Here is a 14,811-nt window from a genome sequence, read left to right as displayed (position 1 = left end):
TAAATGACAAAGTAAGTTATTGAGCATTATTTTAAAACTTGCAATAGTTCTGCAAAGCATTGTACACATATGAAACCATGCTGTCTGTGACAGTACAAACTGTTCCATTATGCTACAAAAACCAGGAGCTAATGTTGCCTGTAATATAGGAAAAACTCAGTGTTTGCACTGAGGAATCATGCACTTACATGGTGTTTCTCGCCATGTATTCACTAATGTTGCCAAAACCTGAACCCAGAGAAGCATTTTGGGTACTAACGATGAGTAAAGACAGCGTGATGGTTTTGTGGCAGAAAGCTCTAACATCTATTTGAACCAAGAGGCCACATAATAGCAAAACAAATAAATAGGTGAGCGAGCAAATAGGTTGTCTCATCTACTGACATCATGTACGCAAGAAAAATCATGAACTGGCTACACTATGAACATCTATAAAAAGAACTGACTTCAGAAGACCCTTGACCACAGTGCAAAACATGTATGAAAGAAGTGCTCTGATTGAGAGCCGGGAGCAACTGCCTGGCCCTCCTGGAGAGCAGCTGTCATAGTCATAGCTGCTCCAGGAGGACAGCCGGTATTCCCAGTGTCAGCAAAAGGAGGTTGAAATCATTAGTGCTATCTTTTTAATTCCATAGCAGCAGGAACACAGGTGGGCTTAATCTCCTAAAGAGAAGGAAGGAGTCGCAGAAGGCAGCGCGTCAAAACACACATCTGATTTGCACAGCTCAGTGGATAGTGATCAAAACTGAATAGACTAAAATTAAAAACATTTATTTTTGTATATACTTATTTCAATAAAAAGCAACAAAATGTTCATATTTTACATAAACATATGGGTATGGACGCAGCTGGCAGCAAAGTGGTTAAAGCTGCTACCTTTTGGACCCAAAGGTCGCAGGTTCAGCTCAACTCCAGCTGTAGTACCCTTGAGCAAACATACCCTAAATTGTTCCAGAAAAATTACCCAGCTGTATAAATGGGTAAATACTGTAAGTAGTTCAACATTGCAAGTCGCTTTAGAAAAAATGGTGAGATGAATGTGAACACTATATATAACAATTCACAATTAAGGGACTGGGTATATGTGTTTTCAAAAAGGTCAGCACAACACTGAAACTGAAAGATACTGAGGGAGAAACCTAGTGATAAATTACCACATACTGTTCCATCTTGTATTTCTACTTCAGGTACAGACAAAATATCACTCAGTCACCACAAAAGAGCACCTTAAATTCATGAACTGGATTGTTAGGGTTTGTTTGGGTTCTGAAAGTCTGTTTTTTTCTCCCAGGAGAGAAAAGAAATAATACCATATTTATTTTTGTGATGGATCACTGGTGCCACAACACTGCAATGGCTTTAAAGAAAAAGACAAAACATTTCAACATGACAATGTAACAAATGGAAATGGTGCCTCAACCAGAAGACATCTTTACATAAGAAAACAAAAAGTTTCTTTCTATACTTCCGGCCCACTGACGCTGATATATATTCATGCATCGTGCCTCTGGCATGGCTGGCATGCCTCTGGCATGTTTTCCTTGAGGACTGATCATCACCTGTGACTTGGCTTCTCCAAGACTAAAATCCTTTGCCTCTTGGTGGTCAAGAGCTCTCTGTCTCACTGCACAACTCACTGAGCTCATCCTCACCAGTCATCAAATGCCTGGCAGTAACAATTGACCCTGGTCTTTGCTTCTCTCAACACATCAGAACCATAACCCAGTCTTGCAGACACATCCTCCTCAACATGAGTTGAATCCAACAGTTCCTCACATCTTACTCTACTACACTCTTCCAAGGTCCTGGTCCATGCTATGGTGATATCTAGCCTGGATTGCTCTAATGTCCCATCTGATCTTCTGACCTCTTTTATCAAACCTCTTCAACTGTTTTAGAATGCTGTAGCACAAGTTGTGTTTGACCTGTTGCACCTGCCCTCCTCGTTTCTCGCTGTTGGCTTCCTGGATCAGCATGCATCAAGTTCAAGACTCTGGTTATGGCCTACAAGACAGTCAATGGACTACCACCCTCAGTACCTAAAGGACTGAATGACTCCTTACAAATCAACAAGAGTACGGTTCCCCTCAGAAAGTGCCCATTATCTAAAGCCCATCAAAGTCCATGATGTGGTGGAACGAATTCTTTCTCTCTCAGAACTACCGAATCCTTTTAATCTGTCAAAAAGACTCTTCAAAACTCTTCTCTTTCCTGTTGTAGGAGGTCTGTTCTGGGATTCATTTTGGAGAAAAGCATCTATGAAATGTATAAATGTAAATGTAAACATCCCAGCATAAAGACATGTACACGCTATGGTGTGTTGAAATTTAAGTGAATTTTTACCTTTTGTTTTACGATCATGTCATTGATTTCCTCCAGGTCTCCCACTGTTACTCTCTGAGTCTGAATCATACGATCAAGGAGTGAGAGCCAGTCAGTGAGCTCCACCCAGGCCTTGTTGAAATGCACCAGAGCAGGCATCTCCATCAGGAGGGAAGAAGGCATCTCACTCAGCGATGTACTTTTACCTGAAGTAGCCAGAACAAGGTTGAGTCCTACCATGTGTATTTGCTTTACACAAAAACTAAATAAACCTTACTACCCAGCAAAAGCTTACAAACAATACCTTGACCAACATTTCAGTACTTAACACATAGGCACAGAAAAAAATCTACACAAATACAGATAGATTTACCACCTTCACACACACTCCAGAAATCAACAGAAAATACCTGCAAAAACTACATTATGTACAAAACAGTAGTCATTTTTCATGTAGTGAGAACAATTGCTTCAGAATTGTGCTGATGATTAGAAACTCACTGGCAGTTTCACAGATTGCAATAGTACTGGGCTTGGCTTTTGATTTCAATTCTTTCAGCAGATCTTGGATGGCTCTCCAATCTGCACTGAGGCCATCAAACTTTCCCTGCAATGTAAGAGAAAGTGCAGTAAAATCAATGTCCATGTAAGGTGAAAAGCCAACAGAGAAATACAGCGAGATATAAACAAATATGTTAATGAATGCACTGTCTGTGTAACTGATTCAGATTAGGCTTCAATGTTTGAGGCTATAGCTTTTAAAATGATGACGCAGATGGCAAGAGTGCTGTTAACCTTCACAGCCTGACTTGGAGGCCTGTCTCTGAACAGGAGCTGACCCTTATTCAGCACATCTTCCATGTCCGGTTGTTTCGCCTGGACAGCAGCTTCCATTTCCTAAAGTCATAAAAAAACAAATAACAACTGCAACCAACATCTATAAGACGTACACACTACCTGATTATCATTGGCAGTGATGATGCAAGACTGGAGAGGTGACTGCCAGGTGCAATGAGAAAGTAATACACTAGGATGAACTGAGGCTTTTGGGTGTGTGAGGAGCTGCAGATTAGGTCCAAAGGTTCACACCGAGACTGGGTGACAGAAGGCACAGGAGAGAAAGTGAACTCAGTGATAGGAAGCAGCAGTAATTGCTGGGCTGTCAGTGCGGGTGTTCCGACAGCTGTGACGATGGATGTTGAGACAGCGACTCAGATAAAAATATAGATGTTGGGAAAAACGAGAAATGTTGGGAAAAGACCTAGAGCTGTTAGTGTGGGTTTTGGAACGGGGATTAAGGGTATAAGTGTGGGGATTGAGGGTTCAGCTCTGTGTGAGTGTAATTGCAGGGACAGGTGAGACAGGAACCTTTGTGTCCATTGCCCCAGGGCTGGCAGCTTGTCTGCAGAGCTCCAGCTGGTCTTTGGTACTGGAAGCCCACAGGGCGAGTTGCGAGAGCTGCATCTGGTACTGAGACAGGTCTTTCAGCAAATCCTCAATCTGCTTCTGCTTCTCAGGCAGATCCTTGGACATCTGGAGATGGCAGAGTAAGAGGGCGCTAAAGAACATGGTTCTTGGGTCCACAGGAAGAGTGTCAAACATCTGAAGCAAGGCAACATCCTCTCTCACGAATTGCAATTAATCAAAAGCACACAAACAAATGCATACATAGGCAAACACATATGGTCCAAACACCCAGAAACAACATGAATGATCCTGTATTATTAATGTGTTTATGAGGTCACCTTGTATTGAATTGAAATTTGTGATTTTCAAGGACCCTTCCCCTAGCTGGTCAAAAGCACTTAACACCAGTAAGGTCAAAATTTTAATCTTTCCAACTTGTAACTGCATGGAGTAAGACAGTAAGTTGGAATGAGTAGGAATAAGACATTGTAACAGAGTAGGTTGTGACTGCCAGCTAAACACTGCTATTTGATGTGATGCTATTTGATGCGATGCCTCTCCACCAAAGCACTGCAGCCAGACCCCACATGACCTTTTTCTAAACATCTTTTCAGAAACAATCATGTGTGAAAACATCGTAACAAAAACTGAGTGAGAAACAATGAGGTCTTGTATAAGGGATCTCCTACCATGCACAAAACAAGAAAACAAATCAAAACAAAAAAAAAATATGCCATTGGTAGGAAATGATTTGTCACCAGCAGCATCCTTTGGTATCACTATACTGGCCTTTCCTGTAATCTTGATGAACATATCAATTTAATTATTTTGGCCTTGAAGTCCTCTACAGCTCTGTCTTTACTAGTAATCCTGGCAGTCTACTGCCTTCTACTAAAAGCTTTGCAAGTACTTAAAACCCATTTCAATGGGTGTCTGCTGGTTAAATTCTCAGAAATTAGTGTGAAATATGCTCTGCTGCCTGTCTTATTAATTCCTCTTTAAAATTTAAACACAGTCAAATCGAAGTGCACACCATTTTTACTCAACCTAAACTAATTAGGAGCTTTCAGTTTCTCTTGTAGCTCACCTATTTTGAGCGTAAATGTAGTTTTGTTGCTCTTTTCAGTTTTTTTTCCTGGAGATTTAATTTAATAACAAAGCACAAATAAAATGTTCTAAGTGCCTCAAGAATTAGTAACTTACTTAATAGTATAACCCCCTTTTACTTTTATTCCATGCTGATGTTGTTTTTCCTCTTTTTTTTCCTGTTTGTCTAATTTACTCCTTCCGAAGAACCTTTGGTGGAGCTAGATCCTCCAGGTTCAGGTCTTTTATTGCAGGGTATGACCTAACATTATACAGAGAATAAAATCAACTTGACATATTAAATTTTACATTATCATTTTCATCATCAGTCCCTAGCTCTCAGATAACTGACCCTTTTAATGATCATTTACATTTATGCATTTGGCAGATGTGGTTCTCCAAAGTATCATGAAATGCATTATAAACAAAAGCACATCCCACAACAGACAAAGGGATGACACACACTGTGAACATTGATGATCAATGGAAGCCATGGTAGCAACTAATAATTCAGCCATCCATTATCAATGACCACTGGGTCCATCAGAGAATTATGGTGGTCCAGAGCCTTTCCTAGAAGTAGGGTACACTCTGGACAGAATGCTAGTTCACAGTCACCCACACACTCAGTCACTCACAGAAACACACACTAGGGGAAATTTAAAGGAACCAATCGACCTGAAACCTGTCTTTGAACTGAGGGAGGAAACTGGAGCATCCGGAGGAAACACATGAACTTTGCATAGCCAGATTCAAACTCACATCTAAGCCCACAGCCTAGGAACTGCGAGACTCCAGCCCTACCCGGTGTGCCACCATGCTGCTGAGGAGCTACTAATGTATACAGAAGATTATTTTGATGGCGGAGGGGAGGAGGGCAAACTAGTGCATTTTTTAACAGTTTTACAGCTCATAAGAAATTTTAGGGGCAGGATTCCTATTCTGTGACAATGTCGGTCTGGACCTAGGCAGCTTTGTGCCACCTCATCGGCAACACAGTCCCCAGTAATTTCACAAACAACGCAAGAGGAGCGTAACACCCAATAAAGTGATTGTTTCGCTGGAAGAAGCTAGAGACAGAGGAGCTGGCTGACTTCACTGTTGCACTTGCTTTTCATCAGCCCTTCGGATGAAAATGAGACTGCAGCTCCCAACCCTTATATTAGTGCTACCTACCCAGGCTAGAGGCCACAGAGGGCCCTTTTCAACAGATACATTTGCTTGTGACCTTGCCTTGATGTCTGTAACTGATTCTCTTTTCTGGTCTCAGCTTGAGCTCATTACATGTGCTTTACCACTCCACATTACTCTTTACTGCAGGGATTCAAAAATATTTACTGAATAAATTTGTATTAAGCAAGCCAATATCTCATGTGGGAGATCAACTCACAACCTTCTGGTTATAAGGCAAATTGTTCATAAGTGAGCCAACCGCATGTGTAATTGGTCTAGTGTTTGATTTGTTTGTACATGCATATATGCACATGTTTGAGTGTGTAGGTCCACATTTGTGCATATGAGATGGAGCATGAAAAAAAAGGTGAGTGTGAGGGCTCGCTCGGCGTCTGTGGATTTATACCTTGGTCCAGCGAGTGTTGAGCAGCTTTAAGTTGCCTTCCAGCTTCTGGAATTTGGCAGCAGGAAAGGATGCACTGCCCTGCACGCTGCCCCCTCTTTCATTCAGCTCCTTGAGGGCCTTCTTGCGTTTTGGCACTTCCTGTACTTGAGCCTGGGCGTCACAGTCACAAAAACAGGAAAACCAGGGTGAACAACAGAAAAAGAGACCAAGAAAAGTTGTCAAATTTCTGTGTGGCTTACATTCGATATTTAAGCAAAACTGATATCTTTCACTGATAAAAACATTTAATGATTTATCATATTACAACCCAATAACCAAAAATAGCAAAAGTGTACATCTAATAAATCTAGCAGTCCTGAATTTGTTGGCTTATAGCAAGTTCTATGAATTTATGTATAGAAATCATAAAACAGTTTACATGGCTTTTGTGAAAAGCCTTACTGAATTCTGATGGAAATTCATAGCACGCTGTATACCCTTCAAGTAGTTAAAGTCAAGAGACTTGCTGCTTTCAAGAGACTGTAACATCCTGAAAAAGTTTTACAGTGTACTTTTTCTTTGAAAACTTGCACTCAGTATTTGAACTGAAGTGCTGAATAGCAGGGTCCTTGTGTACTCCAGCTGTTTTTTTTTTTTTTTTTATATTCAGTGTTAGTATAGTACTCTTGGGGAATTAATCAGCCAAAGGAAAAGGATAGTGGCTGCTGCTAAACAGCAAGACTCTGGTGGCTAAGATTCACATGGAAGGGTGAAGATAGAACAGCATGGAAAATGTTTGCTGCTGATCCTGATGCCTGATGAGCTGCGTGCTTGCTTCTGTGAAAGAACATGCTCAGTACTGCTCCGTTATGAAGGTAATGTCAGGACAACGGTATAATCTTAACTCTATGAAAGCTACTTAGGATTTCGGTGCAGGGAAGGATATAAGAGGTGTGTGATGATTTTAGCCAGGTTGGTCAACGCTATTTCATTGGTGCTGTGATCCAGTCACTCGAGAATGTGCCGGCTTATTGGTTCACTGTTTGTGTTTGGTGATGAAAATTCTGAAGTTCGCACTGTTTGACGTTATGACACTAATTTCTTCTTCACCAGTGGAATAACTTTCTAGTCTAAAATTTCATCTCATATTAGAGCGTACAGCATTACATATCACCAAAATAATATACCGTAAGTATTGCACATTAACAGTATCTATTGGAAGAAGGTTGCTCATGGAATGGTTGTATATGGGCATGGATGAATCATTCCACACTGGACCCTGAGAATATAGAGAAAACACATCTGTTTCTTTTTTATGTTACTGTTTGTGATTACATACTTGCCTTGCTTACGTTTCTTGACAAAAAATATCAAAGGAAGAGAGTCTGCATTCCTGTCAGCCACTGGCTATTTGTCACGCTTTATGGCCCAGCGCAACAGAGCTCATGTCGACTGGAGGCACCAAGCAAATGTCACTGCAGGCAAATGGCAAATCGCAGGTGCCCAGAATGCCCCACGGATCTGTTTATGCAGCGGTCTGCAGAGATACTCCGGCCTTCATAAGCCCTTACCGTCCCCAGTGGAAAGATGGCAATTATGTTCTGCGGCTGTAGAATTCCCAGTCTCAATCAGTGGAAGACAGAGCGCGATTCTAAGGCCCAAGTCGCGCTGTGATCTACAGGACTCAGCACGCATGAAGCCGGGGCCACTGGGGAGCCCAGGTTTAAACCTGTTTTAATGGAGTACAGTGTGGCACTTTCCTGCTGCTTCCACAGGAAGCTTGTGAAGTCAACAGGGCACACTTTGAAATGTTTATATGCAAGGGCACCATAGTAGCTTTGCTGTGGCAAACACTGGTGTCTCACAGGGCTGTGGGTTCATACTCAGGCCTTAGTGCTCGCAGTGAGGAGTTTTCATTTTCTGCTCGTAATGAAATATGTTTCTTCCCACATTCTTACTCAAGAGATGTGAGAGGCCGTGTGGATTTAGGTGTGCCCTGCAATGGGCCGGCATCCCGCCCAGGGTGCACCATGCAGTACAGCCTGTGCTTCTCAGGGTAGGGACTGAATCACCACGACCCTGACTAAATGAGGGAATGTGGATGAAAATGAATGTGTGGATGGATCTGTATTGGACCTTTTCCGATCTGGTGCATTTAAATCTGCCTAACATTACAATGGATCTTTCCAGTAGATAGACAGCTTCACAACGCAGCGTACATATCTGAGCCCCATGACACACTCTGGATTTACCTGCACTTTTTCTAGCAAAGAGCTCAACTGCTCGTGATCACCATGCTGAGGGACTGTGGAGATGATGCTCTCAACACCATCCAGCCAGGATGAGAACTCAGCCAGGTCATCCTGCAACTCATGTAGGGCCTGTCGTGCATCTGCCGACCTGACGGAGACATGAGGAGCTTTGATGGAGTGTTGTACGCACATAGGCTGCATGGATCATGTGTACAGACAAACAGATAAAGAACACACAGTACAGGCATGCATAAATGTTAACTGGGTACATACGTAATACCAGTGGATAGTCTGAGCACACTTTCTGGAAACTATTTTTTTGTTCTCAACGCATTAGGTTAACTTGTCTGATCAGGAAATGAACAGGTCTTCCCACCTCTTCTGATGCAGTTCCAGGGATTTATGACACTTGTGTCTTGCTTTGCTTTCGCTCTTTTGTCCATTTTGCCTCATACAATTATTGTACAGATTGTGTGTACTCAGACTCTTCCCTGGTATTTTACACGGAGGCAACAATATCTGTACATCACAATATGTACAAACTTTACATTTTGTATGTACAGCTGGGATGACAATTTTTGTATGCTTCTGTTTCATAATTTTCAATACAGTATTAGTTATTTTTAAATCCGTGTTGGACTTATTTGTGCAAAATAGCTCTCAGCTGGCCAGAGAGCACAGAGCAATGGATGTGTCCTCAGCCAATCACATGGTGTCATGTAGAAAAGTGCCAACTGGAGCAGCAACACAACCTCCACCGCTGGCAACCAGCAAGTTGCAGGCGACTGACAGGTCAGTGAAGCTGCTTTATGGTATAGGCTGCCAAGACATCCCAGCCAGCTGAAACCCTGCCTCGCTTGGCAAAATGACGCCAATTTGTTCTGCTGCCAGGGAAGAACCAGCCTGCACCCAGGAAGAGTGATTGAACTGACTGAGTCATTCGAGGGCCTTTTGGGCATGTATTAGGCACACCGATGCATAGCACAGACAAAATATATTACCCATGCAGTGCACATACACACCACTACTTACAGAATACTTGCAGAATACACAAAAGTACACATAAAAGAGTATGTGATCTCCACATCTCCTCCGCCCAGTGGCCATACCTCCTCCTCCTCTGTGCAAGCTGGCGGCACACATCCTCCCAGCGTGTGTTCATGGACCTCAGCTGCTCCTTGAGTAGGATGCCCTCCTCCTGGCTGCTCTGCTGTACAATATCCTGCCCAGTGGCATTGAGGAGTGCCACTGCTTCTTCCTGAGTCCCCACTGCATCCTGGAGCTCCTGCAGCATGGATCAAACAAGCCACGCCAAGGGCAAGGTCACATCGAGACAAGATGCTGCCCAAGCACAGTTACATCACTGGAAGTTTCACAAACCACAAATTTAACTGTTCCAGGGCAAAACAAGTGTTAAAGTATTTTTAAAACGATCAGATGTGGAATGAATTTAATATATGCATTAAAAAAATGATGTATAGTATCTTCCCATACAGTCACTGTGCTCTTCATAATACTCTTTCACCTTTATATGATTATTTATATCTTGTTTATACTTCATACTTAGAGAAGAGCTTTCACTTGTAACCTTCTTGGTCACATGAATAGTTTTAGAAGTACGGTATAGGTTTAGAGGGGGGCGCGGTGGCGCAGTGGGTTGGACCGGGTCCTGCTCTCCGGTGGGTCTGGGGTTCGAGTCCTGCTTGGGGTGCCTTGCGACGGACTGGCGTCCCGTCCTGGGTGTGTCCCCTCCCCCTCCGGCCTTACGCCCTGTGTTGTCGAGTTAGGCTCCGGCTCCCTGCGACCCCGTATGGGACAAGCAGTTCAGAAAGTGTGTGTGTGTGTGTGTGTGTGTGTGTGTAGGTTTAAAAAGTGACAGATCACGGGACGTGTACATTTGATGAACAACACCAACCATCACATTAATGTACCTTAAGTGAGGTGATAAAATATAAGTTTTTGAGATGTTCCAAAGTACACCACTGTACCCATTAGCAGGTGAGGCTAATTCATGTGCATAATGACAAGGCTGAGTATGCCAATTAGACACACGAGGTGGAGTTCAAATACATTTTGCAAATTTTAGCCAAAAAATTAGTATAATCCATCTGATATGCAAATAAAGGTTTTAATAATCCCGTTGAGGCAATTTATGAAGCTTTTTAACTGTACTACAGAAAACATGATCCTCATTTTCATAGTAACAATACAAAAGTGCTTAGAAAAACCTGTCTGTATAAGTAGTGTTATCCAACACCTTTTAGCTGCAATCAGAAGGCTTGGTTTACAGATGTCTGCTTAAGCCCCAGAGAGTAAGTGCAGAGCATCACTCATTAGCATTTCAAGGAGGTAGCAGGTGTCATGGTATGGGCAGGGAAAGGAGCCCTCTTCAAAGATAAGCTGCTGTGTGCACAAAGGGACCCTCCCCTCTTCACATCAAACCGGGAGCCTTTGTCCCGTGGCCCTCTGATCACCACCCTGCACCGATGGAGACGCCTTGCAGTGCTCTTCCCCTTCGCAACACAGATGTGGGGAGCGCTGGGATGACGGCCCCGCTAAGCGGACCGGACAGGGAACAGCTGGCCATGTGCACACGCCAGCACGGCGAGGCGCCAGCCCCTATCAGCACAGCGGACAGGTAGCAGCTGACCTCGTGCACATCTGAGAGCCAGCTAGTTTGAACTGCATACAGGCCAGGCTGCCGGTCAGCTTGTAGAGGGAAAAGACAGATGTTCGCAATGCATTGATCAGAGCAGGTCAAAAGTCAAGGCACCAGTGCTGAACGAATGACGGACGACTGACACCTCTTCAGCTACTGCACGCTGTACAGCTTTCCTTGAACTGAGCATCGAGTCACTTACAATCGTGTCACTACTCTGTTTTAAAAAGTGCATCTAAACACTGATACTGATGGCAGCTGAGCTGCAAGAATGCTCTCTAACATTTGGAAACATCATACCAAAAAATGGTGCACAATGCAAACCCAAAGATTCTCTTAATTATTTCAAGCTGATTTTTACAAAACGCTTGACATTTACTCATTTAGCCGATGCTTTTCTCCAAAGCAACTTACAAGGTTAAGCTACCTACAATTATTTACCCATTTATACAGTTAACCAGTTAATCAGCTGCCCCCGAACAACATTTGCAGTTATGCCCATTCTTCCATTTAGCAGTGTAATTATTATGCTACTGGTTCCACATGAAGAACCTGCACAATTGATTTTCTCTCCTTTGACGGTCAGCCTTGTACAGTGAAACCTATGGTAACCAGGGAGAGATGGACCAGACAACATTGCAGAAGAGGAAAAACAGAGCTGCTCATGACACGATCCCAGAATTCAGCTGTCAGCAGAGAGATCCGGGGTCTGGCCAGGCGTCACAAATGAGAAGCATTTATGATAAACTATTGTCCTCTTTAAACCGTTTCCTGTTTCTCCAGGCTCAAGCATGGATCTGCGAAGGATGTCTCATCTGTTCTGAATAAGGACACAAAAGTGGGATGTGCTGTTGAACTAGGGCCGCCTGCTGAGAGTGATTACATTCATTTAAAGCTCTTTACTTCATTATGACTCCCTCACTGTACAGATTGGTCGAGGAGAATGGGGGTGTATGAATGGGGGAGGGAGTGGTCATAAATTCTAAGGAAGCTTGCTTTACATGTATTGTAATCCCATCCCCTGCAATGACTTTCAACAGCCTGGGGGAAAAGTACCGCCAATCTGACGCTCCCAGTCGCCTGGAGATACCATTGCTCCTGCTCCTGGCATGGGGTTGCCATGGAGATAGAAGGAGTCATCCCATCGGGAGCATCCTATATCGCCAGACCTTTCCCTTTTTTTTGTTGGGCAAAAACTGCAGGCAGCCACAAGCGAGGTGTCACGTGACCACCATTACAGAACAGACGGAGCGTGCTTCCAGGACGCAGCAGAACATGCCACTTATTCCACATTAAATCATCGGTTTCAAAGAGAATGATTACTTTTATGATGAATGGCCTATGATGAATGGCCCAGTCCAGTGCATTAGCTGTGTGAATGTGTTTCAGCCACTGCACCGCTAATATCTCACTGAAGGAAAGGGAACATAGAGACAAGCATCTCCCTCGTGTATTATCAGAGCTATGCCTCAGTCATGAAGGCAGATTGTGAAGTCTTTTTGACTAAGCTGTAACCAGTTAATTTGTTAAGACTGGTCAAGCCATGTAATGTACAGAGCATAGGGATCTTTCTGGATGAACGCAGAAGATCTGAGAATTTTACTGCAAGGCAACACTGAGCTCTCTATCATATACCAGAGGTGAAAAATATGTACTGTGAGAGAATGTAAAGCACAGATTTCTCTATCAAAGAGCACATAAGCACATATCTCAGTGTCACACACCAAATACACACAGATTAACCCACCACATATCATATAAGCACAGATCTCTCTATTGCATTTCTATCACAGATATCACCATCACAGAAAGTATAAACGGAGTACCACACAGTTCTACATTCGGCACAACTTTACACTGGACCGTATTTCCATTTCACTTCTAACTTCCTTCACAAACGGCAAGATGCGGGTGACTAAACTCAACTAAAAAGCTGGTTTTGCCCTGCTGAAGCTGGGAGTCCCTGGAGAGCACACGAAAGCAAATTGTGGCATGGTTAATTAGAGCCTTTCATTCTGAAGCAGCCCTGCATGTGATCCAAGAGCAGCCGCAGCACAACTCCAGTGGCCTGAGCCTGTGTCTTCTCAATCACAAGTCCAGCACTAACTGTCACGCCTTCATCGGCATAGAAGGACTGCGTCACAATCGCACATCCCACTGTCTCATGCTGATTTATTTCCACGAACATGGCATTCAGACACACATACATCCGTTTGCGCGCTGGGAAAAGCACGCACACAACACGCACAGGCAAGAGGGAACTCAACGAGCTGTATCGGCAAATCTATTTATATCCTTCTCCTGCTGCAGCCACTTTGCGCTCTCAGTCAATTATCTATCCATTGAAGTAAACCTTCTAAGGCTAACCCTGAGAAGCACACATAACATCCCTAGTAGGAGCAGCCTAGGTGGCTGCCTTCAAGATTCTAGGGATTCAGGTCTGAGAGAAAAGGCCAACTGTTTGAGCGGAGGCTGTCTGTCAGCAACACTGCAGGCACAACTCATGGGGTGACAGTGACCTTATAATGTCCTTTAGTGTACTGCTGGGACAAGGCCAGGCAGGTATCGCTAACCTTCAGATGGTCTTTGGCACGGATAGGGTCCTGCTCCACCTGCGCCAGCGTCCGCTCTGCATCGCCCAGCCACTCAGTCATGGTCTTCAGGTCCTTGTTGAAATTATGTAACTTTCCCTGGGATGACTTGAAGCGACTAAGGAAGGAACACAGTGAAGCACAACAAACTGCAGTACAACACAGTGAAGGACACACATCCAGTACTAATAATGTGCATAAGAGATAAACATAAAAATTTATGCAGAGGACATTAGAAGTATGGGACAAGAATGAATATTTGAATCAACTTGAATATTTCAAGCCATTAGTCACAACATAGCACAGTTTTACACACTTTTATTTCCATTCGACCCTGGTCATTTTCATCTCTATTCTAATAGTACATGCGCAAGGCAGTCCAAGTGCAGTTCAGCAGGACACGTACGCAAGGCGATCGTGGTGCAGCTTGTTGACCTTCTCCCAGTTGGTGTTGAGCAGAAGCAGAGTGTCCTGGATGAGACGGGTCTCTGCTGGAGAGACGCGGCTGAGAACCTCCTCCTTGCGGCCCCGAGCCCTCTCTACTGGGGCCACCAGCTTGTCCAGGCTCAGCTTGGCATCCTGCAGAAACACAAACACAATTCATCAGACTCCCAGCAGCGCATCGATTCCGCCAAGAGGCCCTGTAACGCAGTTGTCTAATCCACTCACACTCGCATTGAAACATCTGTTCCGCCAACACCTCTAGTAACTGATAGGGCTAATCCATTGGCACTCCACTGGCATTGACATCGTATTGTTCTTCTTTGATTTACCAGCACAATCCCACAAATGTGTTCTGTCCTCCGCCAGCCCAAAATGTTCACTTTCTTCTAACATGATCTTCTTCTAAACCTTTGCTTGTCTGGCCAGCTTGAAGTCCACTCATTCCTTGTCCCCAACACTGACTAGTGCTACTGAATCTAATCCATCTGTCAC

The 14,811-nt window shown here is 43.7% G+C and overlaps 1 protein-coding gene across 4 annotated transcripts in view; it reads right to left on the bottom strand.

Moving 5' to 3' along the window:
* Window positions 1-14,811, bottom strand: part of dmd (dystrophin) — a 205,817-nt gene that overhangs the window by 46,599 nt on the left and 144,407 nt on the right. For all 4 annotated transcript variants that reach the window (XR_003798034.1, XM_029256738.1, XM_029256737.1 and 1 more), the window contains exons 43-51: window positions 14,282-14,454; window positions 13,858-13,993; window positions 9,735-9,910; window positions 8,626-8,773; window positions 6,395-6,544; window positions 3,691-3,855; window positions 3,118-3,219; window positions 2,824-2,929; window positions 2,344-2,528 (exon numbers count right to left, since the gene is read on the bottom strand). Coding sequence is in view for 3 of the 4 variants with exons in the window: in XM_029256738.1 (XP_029112571.1) it covers window positions 2,344-2,528; window positions 2,824-2,929; window positions 3,118-3,219; window positions 3,691-3,855; window positions 6,395-6,544; window positions 8,626-8,773; window positions 9,735-9,910; window positions 13,858-13,993; window positions 14,282-14,454 (1,341 nt within the window). In the remaining variant the exon portion in view is untranslated. The remainder of the gene's footprint in view (window positions 1-2,343; window positions 2,529-2,823; window positions 2,930-3,117; window positions 3,220-3,690; window positions 3,856-6,394; window positions 6,545-8,625; window positions 8,774-9,734; window positions 9,911-13,857; window positions 13,994-14,281; window positions 14,455-14,811) is intronic.

This window comes from Scleropages formosus, chromosome 12 (genome assembly GCF_900964775.1).
Source record: "Scleropages formosus chromosome 12, fSclFor1.1, whole genome shotgun sequence".
In the NCBI taxonomy this organism is placed as follows: domain Eukaryota; kingdom Metazoa; phylum Chordata; class Actinopteri; order Osteoglossiformes; family Osteoglossidae; genus Scleropages; species Scleropages formosus.
Note: the sequence above shows the minus strand (reverse complement) of the source record. Positions and strands in the feature narration are given on the sequence as shown.